The sequence below is a fragment of the Denticeps clupeoides genome, chromosome 2 (genome assembly GCF_900700375.1).
Source record: "Denticeps clupeoides chromosome 2, fDenClu1.1, whole genome shotgun sequence".
NCBI lineage: Eukaryota > Metazoa > Chordata > Actinopteri > Clupeiformes > Denticipitidae > Denticeps > Denticeps clupeoides.
The window spans coordinates 36734903-36752249 of record NC_041708.1 but is presented as its reverse complement, the minus strand read 5'-3'; the positions used below and the strand labels follow the sequence as shown (position 1 = coordinate 36752249).

The 17347-nt window shown below is 44.6% G+C and overlaps 1 protein-coding gene across 1 annotated transcript in view; it reads right to left on the bottom strand.

The window, feature by feature from the left end:
- Positions 1 to 17347, bottom strand: part of tmx3b (thioredoxin related transmembrane protein 3b) — a 30643-nt gene that overhangs the window by 8053 nt on the left and 5243 nt on the right. The window contains exons 6-13 of the mRNA XM_028970508.1: positions 16662 to 16742; positions 15696 to 15795; positions 14067 to 14144; positions 13390 to 13456; positions 7467 to 7565; positions 7064 to 7121; positions 6865 to 6918; positions 4088 to 4144 (exon numbers count right to left, since the gene is read on the bottom strand). Coding sequence (XP_028826341.1) covers positions 4088 to 4144; positions 6865 to 6918; positions 7064 to 7121; positions 7467 to 7565; positions 13390 to 13456; positions 14067 to 14144; positions 15696 to 15795; positions 16662 to 16742 — 594 coding nt within the window. The remainder of the gene's footprint in view (positions 1 to 4087; positions 4145 to 6864; positions 6919 to 7063; positions 7122 to 7466; positions 7566 to 13389; positions 13457 to 14066; positions 14145 to 15695; positions 15796 to 16661; positions 16743 to 17347) is intronic.

Sequence of the window (17347 nt, the reverse complement as noted above, 5' to 3'; positions counted from 1 at the left end):
GCACTGCCAGGGCCGGCGTGTGTGCCAGCAGTGTGTCATTTGGGGGGCGTTCATGTGTGTGTGTACATTTGTACACCGTTTAGTCAAATGCATGTAAATTCTGGCCGTTCCCCCAGAACGCAACAGATGAGCGGCCAGACAGACCCTGGGATTTTATTCCTCAAAGGAAGACAATTAATCCTTAAACCCAGAACAACTCACACCAGGGAGCGGGTTCTAAATAAACAAACATTAACCGCCCCCAGGACAGAAAAAAGAAAGTCATGGAATTAGGGCTGCACGATTTGGGGATAAAAGACATATTGCGATTATTGAGATCAATATTGCGATATGCGACACTTGCTTGTATATCAATGAAAAGTCGCATACTAATAGTGAAATGTTTAATTTCATAGTGAAACATACAAATTACTTATAACAACCTGAAATGCCCTGTGCTTTCAAAATACAAATATTCTACAAAATTAAATAAATCACAAAAAACTCTTTACATTACTGTTGAACAACAAACCCAGGTCAGGTTAAACAACTGTTTTGATTATATTTGGTCATTATAAAATCCTGTATTATAGTCCTTACGTTTAACCAAAACGTTGTTTGGAGGCTGACACAGGGATGCATAGAGATCCTGGAGACCACAAGGGGGGCGGTATATAATCTGACCACTTATTTCCACATGCATAATTAGGCAGATTAATATAATGCTGCTTCCTTATACAACTCCAAATACTGATGTGCAATACAAACTAGGAGAATTAACCTAAAAATATGTATAAAATCTGAAAAATGTGCTTGGCACTAAAGAGAACCATTGTTTGGCCGCCATTTTGCTTTAGCATCTCCTGTAAGACGAGGAAAGGAGACTCCTCAAATCTTGCTCACATAATCTACTACAATTTCAAACCAAGGACATGACCTTCCCTAGAGCTTTTTTTGTGTTCGCACACCCATCGTCATACAGCTGTTTGCTGTACAGTTGTATGATGACTGTTCCTGAACCCACAACAGTTCCTGAACTCCTTAAGCACAATGCGGTTACACACGCAAACAATGATGGCCCTTTGGTGGGAAATCCAGGTCTGAAAAGTAAAAACCCTCACCTGAAATCTTTAACCAACCTTGTAGGCTCAAATGTTGCATCAAGAGGTTAAGTAGTGTATAATTCAGGTTCAGAAACGAAACATGATAAATTACATACATTTTTTTAAAAACAATTTACATCATAAACGTTACAGATCTTTCTTATGTTGGTTTTAACCATTAATTAGAGGCTCCCTTCATTTACCCACAGTCATGAAGACTCGAACACAGACCTCACTGGCTTTTCTGTGTCTTGGTGACGCTGTTCTGCTTGAAGGGTTTAAAAAAAAAAAAAAATTCTGAATTAAGTTAAAGTGAAAGTGAAGTGATTGTCATAAACGACAGGCATAGTACAGCACAGCACACAGTGACATGGTGAAATGAGTCCTCTGCTTTCAACCATCACCCAAACGGGGAGCAGTGTGTGGGGACGGTGCTTTGCTCAGTGGCACCTTGGCGGTTTGGGACTCGAACCGCCAACCTTCAGATTACGGGGCTGCGTCCTTACCCGCTGGACAGATTTGCCCCCTTAATTCTCCTTGTTGCTCCAGGTGTTAATTCAAAGCTTGTGAGTGTACATTGTCGCAATCCGTATCCAAATCTGGGCCACTCAAATTCTGCTGTGAAATGCACTAAAAAGTGGAAGTAATTTTAATGCAAGAACAGAAATCCCGTCTTAGCAAAGAAAAAAGTTACCTCTATTATACCGTATGGTCTCTGTTCACATTTTATTGCATAAAAGCCTCCTTTTCTCTGTTATTTCAACGGTTTTGGTTTAAAGATAAAACTAGTGCTACATAAGCACTGCATAATGCATGCCGTGTTAATGCACGGTGCATAAATATGAGCATCCACTTCCGTTCCCCCCAGTGGGCAGCAAATGTGCCTCCAGCCTGCAGGTAAGGGGCCTGAAAGCCTCGGCTCAGCATTTAAACGTCACAAACAGGAAAGCACGGCGATGAAATCTGGCGGCCGCATTGCTCCCCGCTTTCTAAAGCCCCTATTAGTTTCAGCGGCTGAAATAAAGACCTTTTAAAAGGTCTAAATCTCTCTCCCTTTCCCCTCACGCGGTGACGGACTTTAATGGGCACGCTGCCACCGAGGGAGTCGGTGCTAGACGGTGCCCAGGCACATCTCTGGCACTGAAGGGAGAAGCTTATTAAAAGCGAGAGGTGGGGGGAGAAGCGACAGCGTGGAAAGTGAAGGGAAGAGTCATCTAGCCAAAAGCAGCCTTCCTCCCACAATCCACCCAAACAATCCCAGCAGCAGCCTTAACCTCCACCTCATCTCTGTCCACCATCTCCTCCCCCTCCTGCATGTCCAGCTGAGGCTGCAGCATCATTAGCAGAGTCCACAGCCCAGTCCTGCACCACGGTCACACCAGACCAAGAATACATCAAAAGAAAAGCCACAAATTAATCGTGATTAATCGGTAACCACAATTAATCGCACTTAATTTGTACGACCAAAGCTTGCTATAATACAGTGCTCAGCATAAATGAGTACACCCCACTACATTTATTAGAAAACCTTTAGTTTCCTTTCAGAATCAACATTTCCTATGAGATTCCTACAAAATACTCCCCCAAATGTGGGCCATTGATTGCAAATAAGATTTGTTCATTTGCACACACAAAAAAAGGATTTTCCTAACAAATCCATTCAAGCCCATATTGCTGAAATGAGTACAACCCAATTATAGTATTAGGAAAAAAAGCCACACTTAAGACTACAAAATTCGAATTAACAGGTATTCAACCACAGGAGAGTCTAACGATTCATTTAAGAGGCGTCCAGCAGACAGGTGACTATAAAAGGGCATTACGTAACAAAGAAAAGCCCTTCCCATTTCATGCTGCCAGCAATGGCTCCACATGGAAGAGAAATGTAAAAAAAAATTTTAAAAGGAAATCATTTCTTTATACAAAAAAGGTGAGAGCTGCAAGAAGATCAGCAAAGCTTTACATATCAGTCAATATCAGAAAATACTGTAGCAATAGTGATCCAAAAAGTTAAGAAAGATGAAAGTGCATGCATTGTCCATGCATGCACAGTCTACGAAGGAAGCCAATGCACAAAAAAGCACGGCTAGGATTTGCTAGGGCGCATTATGAAAGAAATGAAGATACCTGGGACTCTATACTCTAGAGTGATGAGACAAAGATCACTGTTATTGGAACTAATGGTTTCAAAACTTCAATTCAAATTTCAAAGAGAAATGCATGGTGCCTACAGTGAAACATGGTGGTGTCCTTGTGTGGGGCTGCATGAGTGCTGCTGGTGTTGGGGAGCTGCATTTCATTGACGGTGTCATGAACTCAACAATGTACTGCTCCATACTGAAGGAGAAGATGCTGCCATCAACAAGTGCACTTGGTCGTTGTGCACTTTTCAAACACGACAATGATTCAAAACACGCATCTAAAGCTACCGTGTGCATTTCTGAAGAAGAACAGGGTGATGGTGACTGAATGGCCAACTATGTCTCCTGATCTGAACCCAATCGAATGCGTGTGTCCGGAATTCTGAAGCGGCAAGTTGAGCATCACTTCATCCAGCATCCAGGCTCTTGAAGAATAAAAATATAGATGTTGCAATGTGTCATGTGTGTTCATTTTTGTGATCTAAGTTATATTACTAATCCTAATTTGATGTTATGGAGTTAAATAAGTGTTCGATAAAATGCAGCCTTTCCTTCTGGAAATTGTTCTTTTGTTCATTGAGCTACTGATTAAATTTGTACTTTTTAAATGGGGGTGTACTCATTTATGCTGAGCACTGTAATTAAAACTAAACTGGGTGACGTCATGTGACATGTTGGCCAATCAGTCGGGTTAATTCTCTGATTTTGGAGGTGTGCAGGACCTTTGCCGACATGAACACTGAAATGACCCGACCGTACAATGCTCTACAGCCACTGCATCTCACTGCATGCTCAATACATGTATCTTGGGCTTGTCTCAACACAACAGGTTTATTGGAGGAGAAAGTCATGATGGACACTCACCTCATGATGAGCGAATTGATATAATCGTTTCCATCCATATGGCCAAACTGGAAATCCCTGGGGAAAAAAAAAAAAACCACAAACACGCATAATTATACACCATGCTACAGTAAAACCAAGTCCAAACCAAGTATCCTTGTACAAAAGCAGACTACGCAGCACTCAAACGTTGCAAAAACACTGCTGTAACGTTCCCTCAGCAGCTTGCAGCCGTTTTGGCCCAGCGCTGCCCACCGGCCTCGATGTGCTGATTTATCCATACGATAAAGCTTGGAAGAATTCAATTTGTATCTCATTGTGTTTCCCTGGGTTGCAGCACGGTGCATTGTGGGACAATAGCAGGCGGAGACAATAGAGGCCCATGGGGAAGGCAGGATGTGTGTGTACGCTGCTCCCGCGCTGCTTGAGGATTATATATATATTGCCATCAAATCTGCTTATATCAAAATCCATCGGGTTAGTGCTTCTGGGACGTTCATGCATTTTCCATGGGAGCGATATGAAGACGGAGGGATCCACAAAGGTGGCTGGAATCAATGCGTTATTATGAGGGGGACGCACTCATGAATCAAACTGCCTCCAGAGAGTGTGTGTGGTGAAATAACACACCAAGCAAGTCATTAGGTTAGACGCTCTTTGTGCCATTGTGTGCACGTTTGGGCTGCACTATTCTTTGCATAATAAAAGGATTTCAGGCTCCTGCATGACAATGCTGGACTGCATTATCACGCAATTGTACTTGTTGCGCATGTTTTAGCACACAACGGTAAAGGCAGAGATCCATTCGCGTTCAACCGGAGGCGCTTAAGCCGGCTGCATAAACTACTAAATTAATTACAATCGGAATTGCAAATGAATTGCAATCATCTTCCCTGCCCTAATGTGCTGAAGCTTGTTAACCGGCGCAATCAGCTGAATGCGGTAGCTGGTCGCGGCCTTGACGTAGGTGGATGTTACCTGGGTGAGTCACGTTCCGTGAGTAACACGTATGACCGAGCTGAACGATGCAGCAGCAGGACTACAAATAGGCACCGTGAATCAGTACGATCGTGCACAGTGGACCCAGTTGGGGTTTCCTGGCAGGTTAGACGAAGCATGCGGCTCCGTTTCCGCAACATGGATGCAAAAACAAACATGCACTGTGCAATTTGCCAAAAAAAAAAAAAAATCTGCATTCATCTCAGCTTTTTCAACAAGAAATCGTGTCATTTCTACCAAAGCAAACGATAAATGTAAAATCAACCTGCTCTTACAGTCTTCCTTCAGCAATAAGATCATTTCGGGTCATTTTGCTGCATGTTTTGTGTACCACTGTTTGAAAATGATGAAAATGATAATTGTGATACTCATATTAACTTTGTTGTTCTAACATACTCTCTAATAACAGATTTTGATGATTGGATATTGATACCTGTAATCCTGCAGCTCCATCTGTAATAATGTAGTAAAATAAATACTGATTCATAAAAAGGCATAGATTCCATGCCTATTGAAGACCTATTGGAGATTTGATATAAAAATATATTTTAAAGATCAAGAACTTAATAGTGAAATATATGCTGTGTTATGTGACCTTTGTTGTGTAATTAAATAGATGAAAGCAGACCGTAGCTCCAATCGATCAGATCAACAGGTATAATCTTGATTTCAAAGGAAAGAGCAACAAAGTGGAGTAGAGCGAGTGGGTTATGTAACTTTTTTCAGAGCCTAAAATTACTAATCCTCTTGAGCACAAGAGGACATTCACACACACACACACACACACACGTCACATGACATTTAACAGTCTCTCTGGCTAGATCACACACACACACACACACACACACACACACACACACACACACACACACACACACACATACAGCGGTCCAACCCAATTACGACGACAACAAGCTCTCTGTATCAGAAAGCAGGAGGTAAAACCAGCTGCCACACAAGATCGGGCCGATACGGGACCTAATGGGAGCGGCCTGCGGCCAGGCTTTGATCAGGAAGGCTGCGGAGTGTCCAGGGCAGGAGGAGTTAATGGTTGAGTCAGGAGGGGAGGACTACAGAGAAGGTAGAGATGAGTCACTCCACGTCTTTAGTAGGAAATGACTGTTTACCAAATAGATATGGACAAGAAAACGTACATCCTAAAAATGCAGAATATTGGACAACTATAATGGGAGCTGAGACTAAAACGAAAGTTTGTGCAAATTCCCAGTTTCTGCTGGACAGGATTTACTGTTTTTTTTATGCAGCCATAGCTGCTTCTACAGAAAGTGAGAAGAAAAACCCCGGCTGGAGGAGATTCGCCCTTAGTCATGGTAGGCTGAGCCGGGCCATTAGCTCAGCTTCTCTCCATCCGAGAGCAACCGAGAGTACAGCGCGCCGCTGGAGGACCTGGGAACGCCCCCCCCCCTGGCCGATGAAACATTCATTTATTCATCCTCTGGTCCAGCTGTTACCCAGCAAGGTCTTTAAGCAGCGGCTGGTCATGTGACCTTGTATCCATTAACAATGTAATACAGTATCTGAGTGATGTCACTCCCAGGAGTCCCCTCAGCCAATCAGAATTCCAGTTAAGAAATAATGACATCACATGTGTATGCAAATGGATGTGGATCAATCATAATGCATATTTCTCTTTTTTTATTGATTACTGGTCTATATATGTGGGTTTGTAGTGTTTTATCTTGCATAACGTTGACTTGAAATTGTATTAATTATACTGCTCCCATTCAGAAATGCAGCAGTATATCAGCGTTTACAGCCTGACGTTGCGATTCCCTCACCTGTTGAAATGTCCTCTGTACTCGGTGGCCACCCTCTGGATCAGGTCCTTCAATCTGGGGGGAGGCAGAGAAAGAGAAAAAAAAATTAAAAAAATAGTCACCCAAGTGACAGGGGGACAAGACGTCTGAACGGCAGCCCGCCGGTTTCCATGACAGCAGCGATGTTTGTCATTTGTTGGCGGGCGGCGAGGCTTCGTACCTGGTGCTCTCCTCGTTCTGCTCCTTCTCGTTGATGACTGCAATTGCCACCAATTTACCTGTCGCGGGGCGAAAAGATCACAGAAATTGTCCCCTCAGACAGACAGCAATGGAGATAAATGACTTTCTAAAACGCAGTCATGAACAGCGGAAAAGATTCCGGGAAAGAAGAACCTTCTTTTAAAAATAAATGAATCTCAATGTATTAATTAAAAAATAAATAAAAATGAGGAGAAACCATGAAGCTCCGGATTCCGAGTCCTACTCTGCCCCCAAGTGGAGAAGTGACCCCGATTTTCCCGACCCACCCGTCTAGACACCCGTCCGTCTATATGGAGCCGCTAAGTAGCGGCTTGTTAATTCCTGTCGGAGGAGGGAGGTGTTGCCATGGCGATCTGCGGCACCTGTCTCTCCGAGTTCGTAGAGGGTGAAGCCGTCAATCTGGAGGTAGCCCTGGAAACGCTCCCTGTTCACCCACGACGAGAGGCTGCCGTCTTCATACTCTGCAGGGAGAGACAGCGTCGCGCGATTAGGAGCCACAAACTTCATTTAAAAGAGGCGGAGAGAAACTTTACGGAGAATAATCCGTTTTTCCTGCGCATACAAGTCAGTTGTGCAGCTTTTCGCGTGATTTCCTGGCTTGTTAAGATTTGCAGTGGCGATTCCAAGAGACCGAAAACTCCTAAAAGTTAACAGCCTCCAAATATTAATGAACAAATAACGAAAATAATAAGAACGAAATAAAATCCCCACGGAATGGGCGGTGTTAATGGTGCTTTTAATAAATCCGGGAGGAAATAAAAAAAAAAAGCAGGAATAATGAAGGACGGCCTCGACAAGGACGCGCGGCCCACGCGTCGGAAAGTCAAGCGGCAGCATGTGCTCAGGGGTGATTTGTCGATGGGGAGGGAAGAATCGCTTAATCTTTTTAATGAGAAGGCCGTGCGGCTGCCAAGCTTATAAACGCAGCTCGCTGGGACCGGCTTTGGCAGGGAAAAAAAAATTAATATTCAAACTTTCAATTAATGCGTTTTATTAAGCGCGTGGTTTTTACAGCAGAAGAGGAAGAACTGCAATCGGCTTCGGTTTAATTAGCAGGATTTTTCTTGCTCATGCCCAAGAACATAATAATCATACAAAATCACCACCCCACAAGTCAACAGTTCCATGGAAATTTATACCGATCAGTGAAATATTCCCATGACAACTTCATACTCGGGACGTGAGCGTCAACCCAACACTCATCATCATCATCATGAAACAAGAAAAAACATCTACAGTGGAGGTCACGTTCACGTACTAGGAGTGTAGAGAACGTAGAGGGAGTCACGTGCTGACAGGAGGGGTTTAAATCGGCCAGACAGAGGAAGCAGGGTGTGTGGCAGCTGTCAATCATGCCTACAGGCTCCTCCCCCTTTTAAAAAAAGTTCTTCTAACGCGCCAACAGAAAGATCCTCTCAGCGAGACTTCAATAAATTGGTAAATTGATAAAAAAAAAAAGATTATTATTCTATTATGCTACGGAAATTCTCCAGGCGGCCGAAGCGTCAGTTTTTGTGGAGGAAGCAAGGTGAACAAAACCAAAACCCGGGTTTCATCTTTAATTCCGGTGGATGTTCTGGAGCAGTACAAGGTTTTAGAATTCGGTGTGAAGGTTTCCTCAGGAGATGCAGCATGTTTTGTCTGTGAGTGGGCTGGATGCACAATTTTGCTCCGTCTTTGTTGATCTTCACTCGCTGCCCATCCTGGTCGCTCGAGTCTCTACTTACTTACTCTCAATTCGCAGCTCATTGGCTCAACTCCGTTTCTAACATTCGTACCTCAGGACGGGAGCTGAGGGAGCTCGGTGGCAGTGTTCATGGCAGGCGGAGGGTTAACTGGACCACAGCCGCCTCCGCCTCGGGCTGAGAGACTAAGAGCTACGAGACCGAAACTCTTTCACCTTGAAGCAAATTGGTGCTGCTGCTTACACACCCACACACACACACACACCCACTCCTCCCTCGGGTCTATACACGCGGCCCACGGCACCGAACCTGCTGCAGAAAAGGGCGTGACCCTGGAGTCGACTTCATTAACACACACACACACACACACACACACACAGTGAAGTGCTCACCAGGTCCAAAACTCAGCACCATCCACGATGGAGAAATTGAGATATTTTGCATGAAACTGCACAAATTCTGTGACAACCCGACTCGGCTCTCTGCTAAATGTATCATTATTCCAGACACTTGTTGAAAAATGACTATTACAAAAAAAAAAAAAACTGTCCAGCATCTCATATTTGTGACAACTCAGAGCCCTGAATCCTATAAATACATTAAAAAAAAAAAAAGGTACGAAAGGGCTAATTATCCACGTAGACACTGACCTGCTTATACACATTTATTACACATCAGTTCATTTTTGTCACACAAGAATTCCAGTCATAGGTAATGTATCTCCGTATTAGACATGGCCAGAAAAACAACTTGGTTTGACATGATAATATTGTATTAGTTCGTAAAAACTGAATCTATTGTGTAAAAAAAAATGTATAAATAAATATGCAAGCAAGTCTCATGTTCCAGCTATGATGGGAATTTCTGAAGAACCACCTGTAAGGCACCAGCCACACGGTTAAAATGCGGAGTAGAGTGTCAAAAACGGACCGATCAAAACCTCTAAACATATAGTCAACTAACCAGACACTTTTATTAAAGCGTCTTCATACAAGGGCATAAAAACGGGAGACTGTTTCACGTTGAACCCCTGAAATCGGTAAAATTGAAACGCGTCTTACTTCACCCCAGATGCAAACAAGTCTCGTGTTCCAGCTACGATGGGAATTTCTGAAGAACATAAGCTGGACGTGTGACAAAATGAATAACAGGCTGGTTTACATGTTCCAGGGATCAAGTTCCGACGCGTCAGGTTTCCATTCGTGAAACGGGTTACTGTTGGTTATTGAAACGAGAGCTTTTTGGAGAAGAGGACTACACCGGGTCCATGCACCACTGGGTCCATGCACCGGTAGAAGCCCACCTCTCGGCGCTTTCTGCCTCCGCAGAGAATCCACGAAATAAAAATTTACTGTGTGGCCTGGACAATCATGTCCAATCATGAATTTCTGTATAAAAAAATGGGTATAAACGTTATTATTGCTGACATGAAGCCGCAGGACAGCCATCAAGACTGGAACAGGTGACGCCAAACACGCGCTGTTCGGTCCGTGAGGTGACGCGTCTCGGCGTTTATGCCGCATTTATGAGCGCAGAGGCCCACATGGAAGGCGTTATCTTAAACTGCTGATGCAAACGTACACCATTACTGAATAATACATGGCATCGTGGCGCAACAACAGGCGACCGCGGTGAGACGTCGCGATCAAGGGGACGTCCCCTCTGCACAGGTAAAGGGACGGAACCCCCGCCCCCGTCAATTCCCCACGGTAAACATAAAGGCGCATGTAACCGCATGAAACGGTTCAGTATCGGCCCGAAAGCTGCGTGAAATCACCACGCTCCCGTTCATTACCGCGGGACGTAGCGAAATGCGAGAAATTGGATCGCTCGAATGCAAAAAGGAGACGGGGAGACGGTAAAAACCCCCCAATTTAATTACCGCATCCTCGCATTTCCACAGCAATTGTGAAAACGCAGCTAATGCCATGCAGCCGGCTTCCTCCTGGTTGAAAAAAAACTGAGTGTGAAGTGTGTGTGTGTGTGTTAATACGTAGAGATAATGCAACCGGTAAGGATGCCAAGACGTATATTAAAACACCTTTAATATGCGCATCGCTGATGAGGACAGAAAACGCCGCTAAAAATAATAAATCCACGAGCTACTGGCCGAAAGTCCTGGTCAACGCTTTAACACCAACACTGCCGTTCACCGTAAACCAAATCAAACCAAGGACAGAATTAACATTTAATTGCTTTTAGTACATTAAGTAACTATAATTAACCGAGCGTTATGACGTTATTGAGAGTCATCTTGACGACAGTTACTTTTGACCGTAAACTCCATGTACAAAAGTACAAATCTTAAATTGTGATTATTCAGGCCCAAGAAGAGGGTAGGGGGGATTCATGGGCAGTTACATGGGTCCGTATCCGTGTGGTGGAGGCATGTTAAAGTTAAATTGAAGTGATTGTCACATGTGATACACAGCAGCACAGCACACGGTGCACACGACCTTGGCGTTATTAGCACCATGCTCTAACCAACTGAGCTAACCATGGGGCTACCTCTGGAATTAGGAGACGAATCGGACCGACCTCCCGCTGGGTCCCGGGAACCGGGGTTCCGGTCTGCCTGCCGCACATCACCGGGGTCCGTTTGTAACGAGGCCATGTCTGGACACTCTGCTTTTCCTCTTCTTCCGCAGGAAGTGATGCGTGAGTCCAGGTCCACATCATCACGTGTCTATCTGGACATGACAGCAGCACTTTCTAGAATGCTAATTTTTGGATGGAATTGAGCTCTATTCTTGTTCTTAAAATAAACATCTTGTAACCCATTGCGATCAAGTCGATCGTACGCGTGTGTTCATACATTTTAATGTTTAACATCAATGTTGGCATCGTAGGTACATTTCATGGGAGCAAAGAGGCTAAAACAAGGAAAACTATATTGGCCATAATTCATTTCACTTTTCAAAACCGTTCAGGATGAACTGGAAAGGTTTAAAAAGAAACCCAGATGAATTCAGAGGGGAATTTTTTTTATTTTAAACCACATGGAAACAAAAGCTAAAGACAAGAGTGTCTTTTTATCAAGTCCTAATGGTGGAAGTAGCTTATGAGCTGAAAAAAAAAAATTTTTAAAAATTTATTCGCAAGCAAGCAGCACAATTATCAATTATGCTAACGCTGGTCACAAATCCGGAGCTGCTCAATAATGAGTGTTTAATTACTGTCTGACAACACAAACTTCGGTGCTGTGATAACAACTTCTTCCCCAGGGGGAGCTGCAAGCCACCAGCCACACGATTATAATGCGGCGTAAAGAGTCAAAAACGGACCGATCAAAACCTCTAAACATATTGGGAATAAAAACGGGAGACCATTCCATGTTCAATCCCTGAAATCGGTAAAGCCGAGACGCGTCTTACTTCACCCCAGATGCAAACAAGTCTCTGATGCCACCAGCCACAGTTATAATGCACCGTAAAGCGTCAAAAATGGACCTATCAAAACCTCTAAACATATAGTCAACAAACCAGACACCTTTATTAAAGCATCTTTATACAAGGCGGGTGGACACAGGGATAAAAACGGGAGACTATTTCACATTGAACCCCAGAAATCGGTAAAACTTCACCCCAGAAACAGACAGTTGCAGAAGAAGTCCAAGAGAAATGTTCACGCAAGTAAAAACACCGCAATAAATGATCTTTACGGCAAGGTGTGGCCATATGTTATCGAGAAACAGAAATGGAGGGAATCGATAGTGATATTTACCAGACGGCACAGATGTTAAAACTGCTTAACGTCACCAGTCCAGCAGGGGGTGCTGGACTTCCACCATTTCAACTAACATTCGTTAATCTAGTCGCACATTTTTCAAAAAATTAGTCACGACTAAAGCTTGCTTAAAACTAGAGACTCCGGTTGTAGCGGGATCGAAGGGATCGAGCGATTGTACGACCTCGACTGCGGTAAAATTCGGCTTGAGACGCGGTTTACTGCGTAAGGCTAGCAGCGAAAGCGAAATGGCTGAAAGCGAAGCAGAGGCGAGCAGCGTTAATTCAGTAACAGTCTGCTTATTGTCAGTACGTTGTGAGTGCAGAATATACATTCGTTATATTGTGACACGCCCACCCTCAAACACGCGGCTTTTAAAAAAGGGTCATAAACATGTAGGCTCGTGGAAACTCTCGATAAGTAGTAAACAGGGGCAGAGGTGGCCTAGTAGTTAAGGAAGCGGCCCTGTAATCAGAAGGTTGCCGGATCGAATCCCGATCCGCCAAGGTGCCACTGAGCAAAGCACCGTCCCCACACACTGCTCCCCGGGCGCCTGTCATGGCTGCCCACTGCTCACCAAGGGTGATGGTTAAATGCAGAGGACACGTTTCACTGTGTGCACCGTGTGCTGTGTGGCAGTGTATCACAATGACAATCACTTCACCTTCACTTTTCCGTTCTCAGTCTCCCAGCTGATCACCAGAAAAGAAACGCGTTCAGACCGCAAAGGTGGCCTGAGTGCAGAGCTCGAATGGAGCGCGTCGGGAAAGTCGGAAACGTCTCGGGAAAGCCGGGGCGCGCGGCGTTGAGCACTCGGACCCGCTGACTGACAGGAGGGGGTGTGTGTGGTTGTGAGATGGAGCGAAGGACTCACGGTCGTAGGTGAAGAAGCTGCCGTCCTTGAACACGACCACGGCGGGCAACTCCGGTAACGTCACAGACTGCCGAACACATCAACAGAGATTTACTACAGTAAAATACAAGTAAAAGTACATTTTACAAGTAAATACAAGCAGGAGTTGTACATAAAACATCCTGTATTATTACACAGGGACATAATAAATCACCTATAATAATACAGAGGACTTGATTAGTACTTTATTAGTAATTTATGTTTTTAAAAGAAAACGCTGCATTATGAACCGCCCCCCAACTATCTTGCAGCTTTACAGGAGGCTTCTTTTGCCGCTTATTGGACAATCAGTAAAATTGCTCTGTGATGGTCTTTACATTCAGTGTCACATTAACAGAGAGGGGGGGGGGTATAAGATGAAATTTTTATTGTATTCTGTTTATTTATTTTATATTTTTAATGCATTGTGATTGCGGTCACCCTCAAAATCCAATAAAGTGTGAAATGATTGAAGATGCACACATATAATTGACCATTTGTGGGGTTTTATGGGTTTTCATGGGTCCACAGTGCTGTCTGACGGAATAAAACGCTCCACTTCCGACCGTGTGGGGCGTCACGCGGTCAGAAACGGACCCAAGGTGTTACCAGCCGAGCTGGGCGTTCCTTACAAAGCGGCCAGAGGGGGGGCGACTCACCTCGGGCAGGACGTCTTCAGAGGCGGAGAAGAAGTAGGTGTAGACGATCAGCTCCGACGCAACGTCGATGTACTTCTCCTGGAATCACGAGAGAAGAGGGAGGATGATGAGGAGGAGCTCCGTGCCCCGCCCTGTCCCTGGAGATTTAGGACCGTTTCCCGCCCTGCAGCAACGTCGCCGTTATTGCCGCCGCCGCGTCGGCATCAGCATCATTTTACGGGCAATTTCTCACCGACGCGGATTTACGGAAACGGCGGCGCGCTTCATCTGGAAGATGCCGATGCCATCAATAAACATTCTTTACAGCCGACGCCCGTCCCGGTGACATTGATGGGACTGTACAAGCAAGGCGCACACACCCATCACACAGATCAGCCTCATTGCATCGGTATGCTTTACACGCCGCATTCCTTCCAAACCACGTGGGCACATTCCCAGACTTTACGGAAATAATATTTCTCAAAATCGGACCATCGTGTGCAACGAAATAAACGCGGCCTCTCGTGGGAGTCAGTGCCCTCCCACAGACGCCATAAATACCAGCAGATCAACGTAATTACCGGCGCTTCATTCAGGGGAGAAAATAATTCATTCATTCAGAAGATGAAATCTTCCTCGCACGAGGGCCGAAGAAAGGCCATAAAAAAATTTTTTTTTAAAAATATAAAACACCAATAAATCCCCAAATATGACGACAATTTCATCCAACCAATCATATCACAACTCGCTCATCACATGGGAGCAACGTGCTCAAACAAATCAACTTTATATCCTATATATTCTATGTTAAAAATATAAAAGTGTTCTGTGGTCTGTAGCGGTCGCAAAAAGCATTTCACTGCATATCATACCGTGTTTATGTGACTAATAAAATTTGAATTTGATTGAATTTGAATTACGTATGACGTTTAAACTTCATTTGATTGTCAGGCCAGGGTGCCGCTTCCGTATCGGCTCTATGTGTACTCAGGACCTCAAACCTGCAGACAGGCGTTGGGATGTTCGGCGAGGCTGTCACACGATCGTCAGATTTTATATGATCTCGTGGCAGAATGTTCTCCCTGTCCCGTGTGCTCACGCACTCCGCTCGACGTTTTGTTCTGAAGTTTAGAACCTGTCAGCATCTTCCAGCCGAGCCCGCCGGCTTCCCACTCACACAGAAGTGCCGCGCTGGAACTCGGCAAAACCGCAACCCAGAACGTTTGATGCGCGCCATCTCCCAAAGAGCATTTATAACAAAAAAATTATTTAAAAGCCCACTACATCACCCATCACTTTTCATATGCTCGTGTTTTTACTTTTAAAAAGTTTGGAAAAGGAGTAAAAAGAAGAGAAGTCTGCAGGCAGCCGGGTTTAAAAGTGAGAAAAGGGTCGCCAAACCGGAGGATCTGCAGGATGCCGAATCACGAACAGGTTCCGCGTCCGGGGCGAGCGGCCGACGCCGTTGTGTACATCACAACGCAAATCGTGCCTGAGATTTCAGGGTCATCGTGCTGCTTTTAGAAATTGTCACTCCAAGCAGCACGGCCCTCAAAGCCATGGAATCGGAGGGTAGCAGCCAAATCTGGGTGTGAAATAAAGGTGATGACCCTGCACCAAACCCCCCAGAAGGCTTAGAACTGCACTTACTTTCAGAGGCGACTCCCCTCCGACGTAGACAAACAGAACGTCGTGTCTCTTCAGCACGTGGTCGAACATCTGCCTGCTCGGCAAGGAGCGCACAGCTGGCCTAAAAAGGGAAAAAAAAAAGCAGATTTCACATGATTTTATTACCGTTTACGCTGTATAGATCTCTTGCAGGACCATTTATTACCCGCAGACATGGGCAACTGTAGGCCTCCAGCCCCCTCTAGTGGACATCTCTTGTAATGCAGATTTAGTTCATTTGTGCAAGATTCAAGGTTGGTTTAATGTCAGTACAACAGCATACATAGTACACCGTGTATTCAAATAATGTTTCACACAGACCCCCCATAGGGCAATCATAAAAGAAAAAATAAACACACACACACACACACACACACACTAAACTATACTAAACATAACAAAACTTAAATACTGTACAGATCTCCTTCTCCAGAGTGCTCAGGACCTCAGACTGGGATGAAGGTTTACCTTCCAACAAGACAATGACCCTAACAACCCAGCTAAAATAATGAAGGCGTGGCTCCACAACAACTCCATGACTGTAGTTGAATGGCCCAGACTGAGCCCCGGCTTAAACCCCATTGAGCATCTCTGTAGGGACCTAAAAATGGCTGGTCATCAAAGTTAAACCTCCAAGCCTGCCAGAACCGGAGAGGGTCCGCAAGGAGGAATGTCAGAGGATCCCCAAATCCAGGTGTGGGAAAAACTTGTAGCATCTTTCCCAAAAAGACTGTTTCAGATCAAAAGGGAACTTCTACTAAATACTGAGCAAAGGGTCTGAGTACTTAGGACCATGTGATATTTTCGGTTTTTCTTTGTTAATAAATCTGCAAAAATGTCAGTAAATGTTTTTTTCTGTCAATATGAGGTGCTGTGTGCACATTTAATAGAAAAAAAAACGGTGTGTGTATATTTGTATATATATGTGTGTGTGTGTGTCACCCTTACCCTGCAACCCTGTTAGCGAACTCAATGATGTCATCTTTGGTCCTCTGTCCTTTGTAATTATAGGCCAGGTCTCCTTTTAACCTGCAACAGACAGAAAGCGAGATGAAGGAAGTTCTTTTTTTATTTTTACTGGCGGCTGACTACATGCAACTCTTTCCTGAGAATTTTTATATTAAAAATAAACACTTTCTGGACGCTTTCTGAATCTGAATCGCACGTTACGGAGCATGTACTTCTCACGGGAAGTACGTTTAAAAACAATCTAAAAGCAAGTAAAATCTGGGCACACGTCACTTAACCCGCACCCCCGGGGACTGGCAGCACAGAGGGACACCTGACTGATCTGGGATCAGCCTGTTTGACCAATCATGAGAAAAGGGGCGGGCTTAACCATCGCGGCGCATAGTCACCGAGGGCGGACTGTCAGGGTTACACACAACCGCAAACGCATCCTCCAATCCGCACCAGCAGCTAATGAGCTGCTGAACGGGGTCTGCTCTGCCCCCGGGGTTTATTAAACGGCCCCCGGGCGACAAACGCACACAAAACTACACAAACCAAGGAGAACCACAAAATCAAAAACATCATTAGCGCCGTAACCGTTTCATTACCAAATTACTTACGCCGCGTCCCCAGGGCCAGTTATTCTAATATCACACCAATATCCACACCTCAGGAGTCTAATT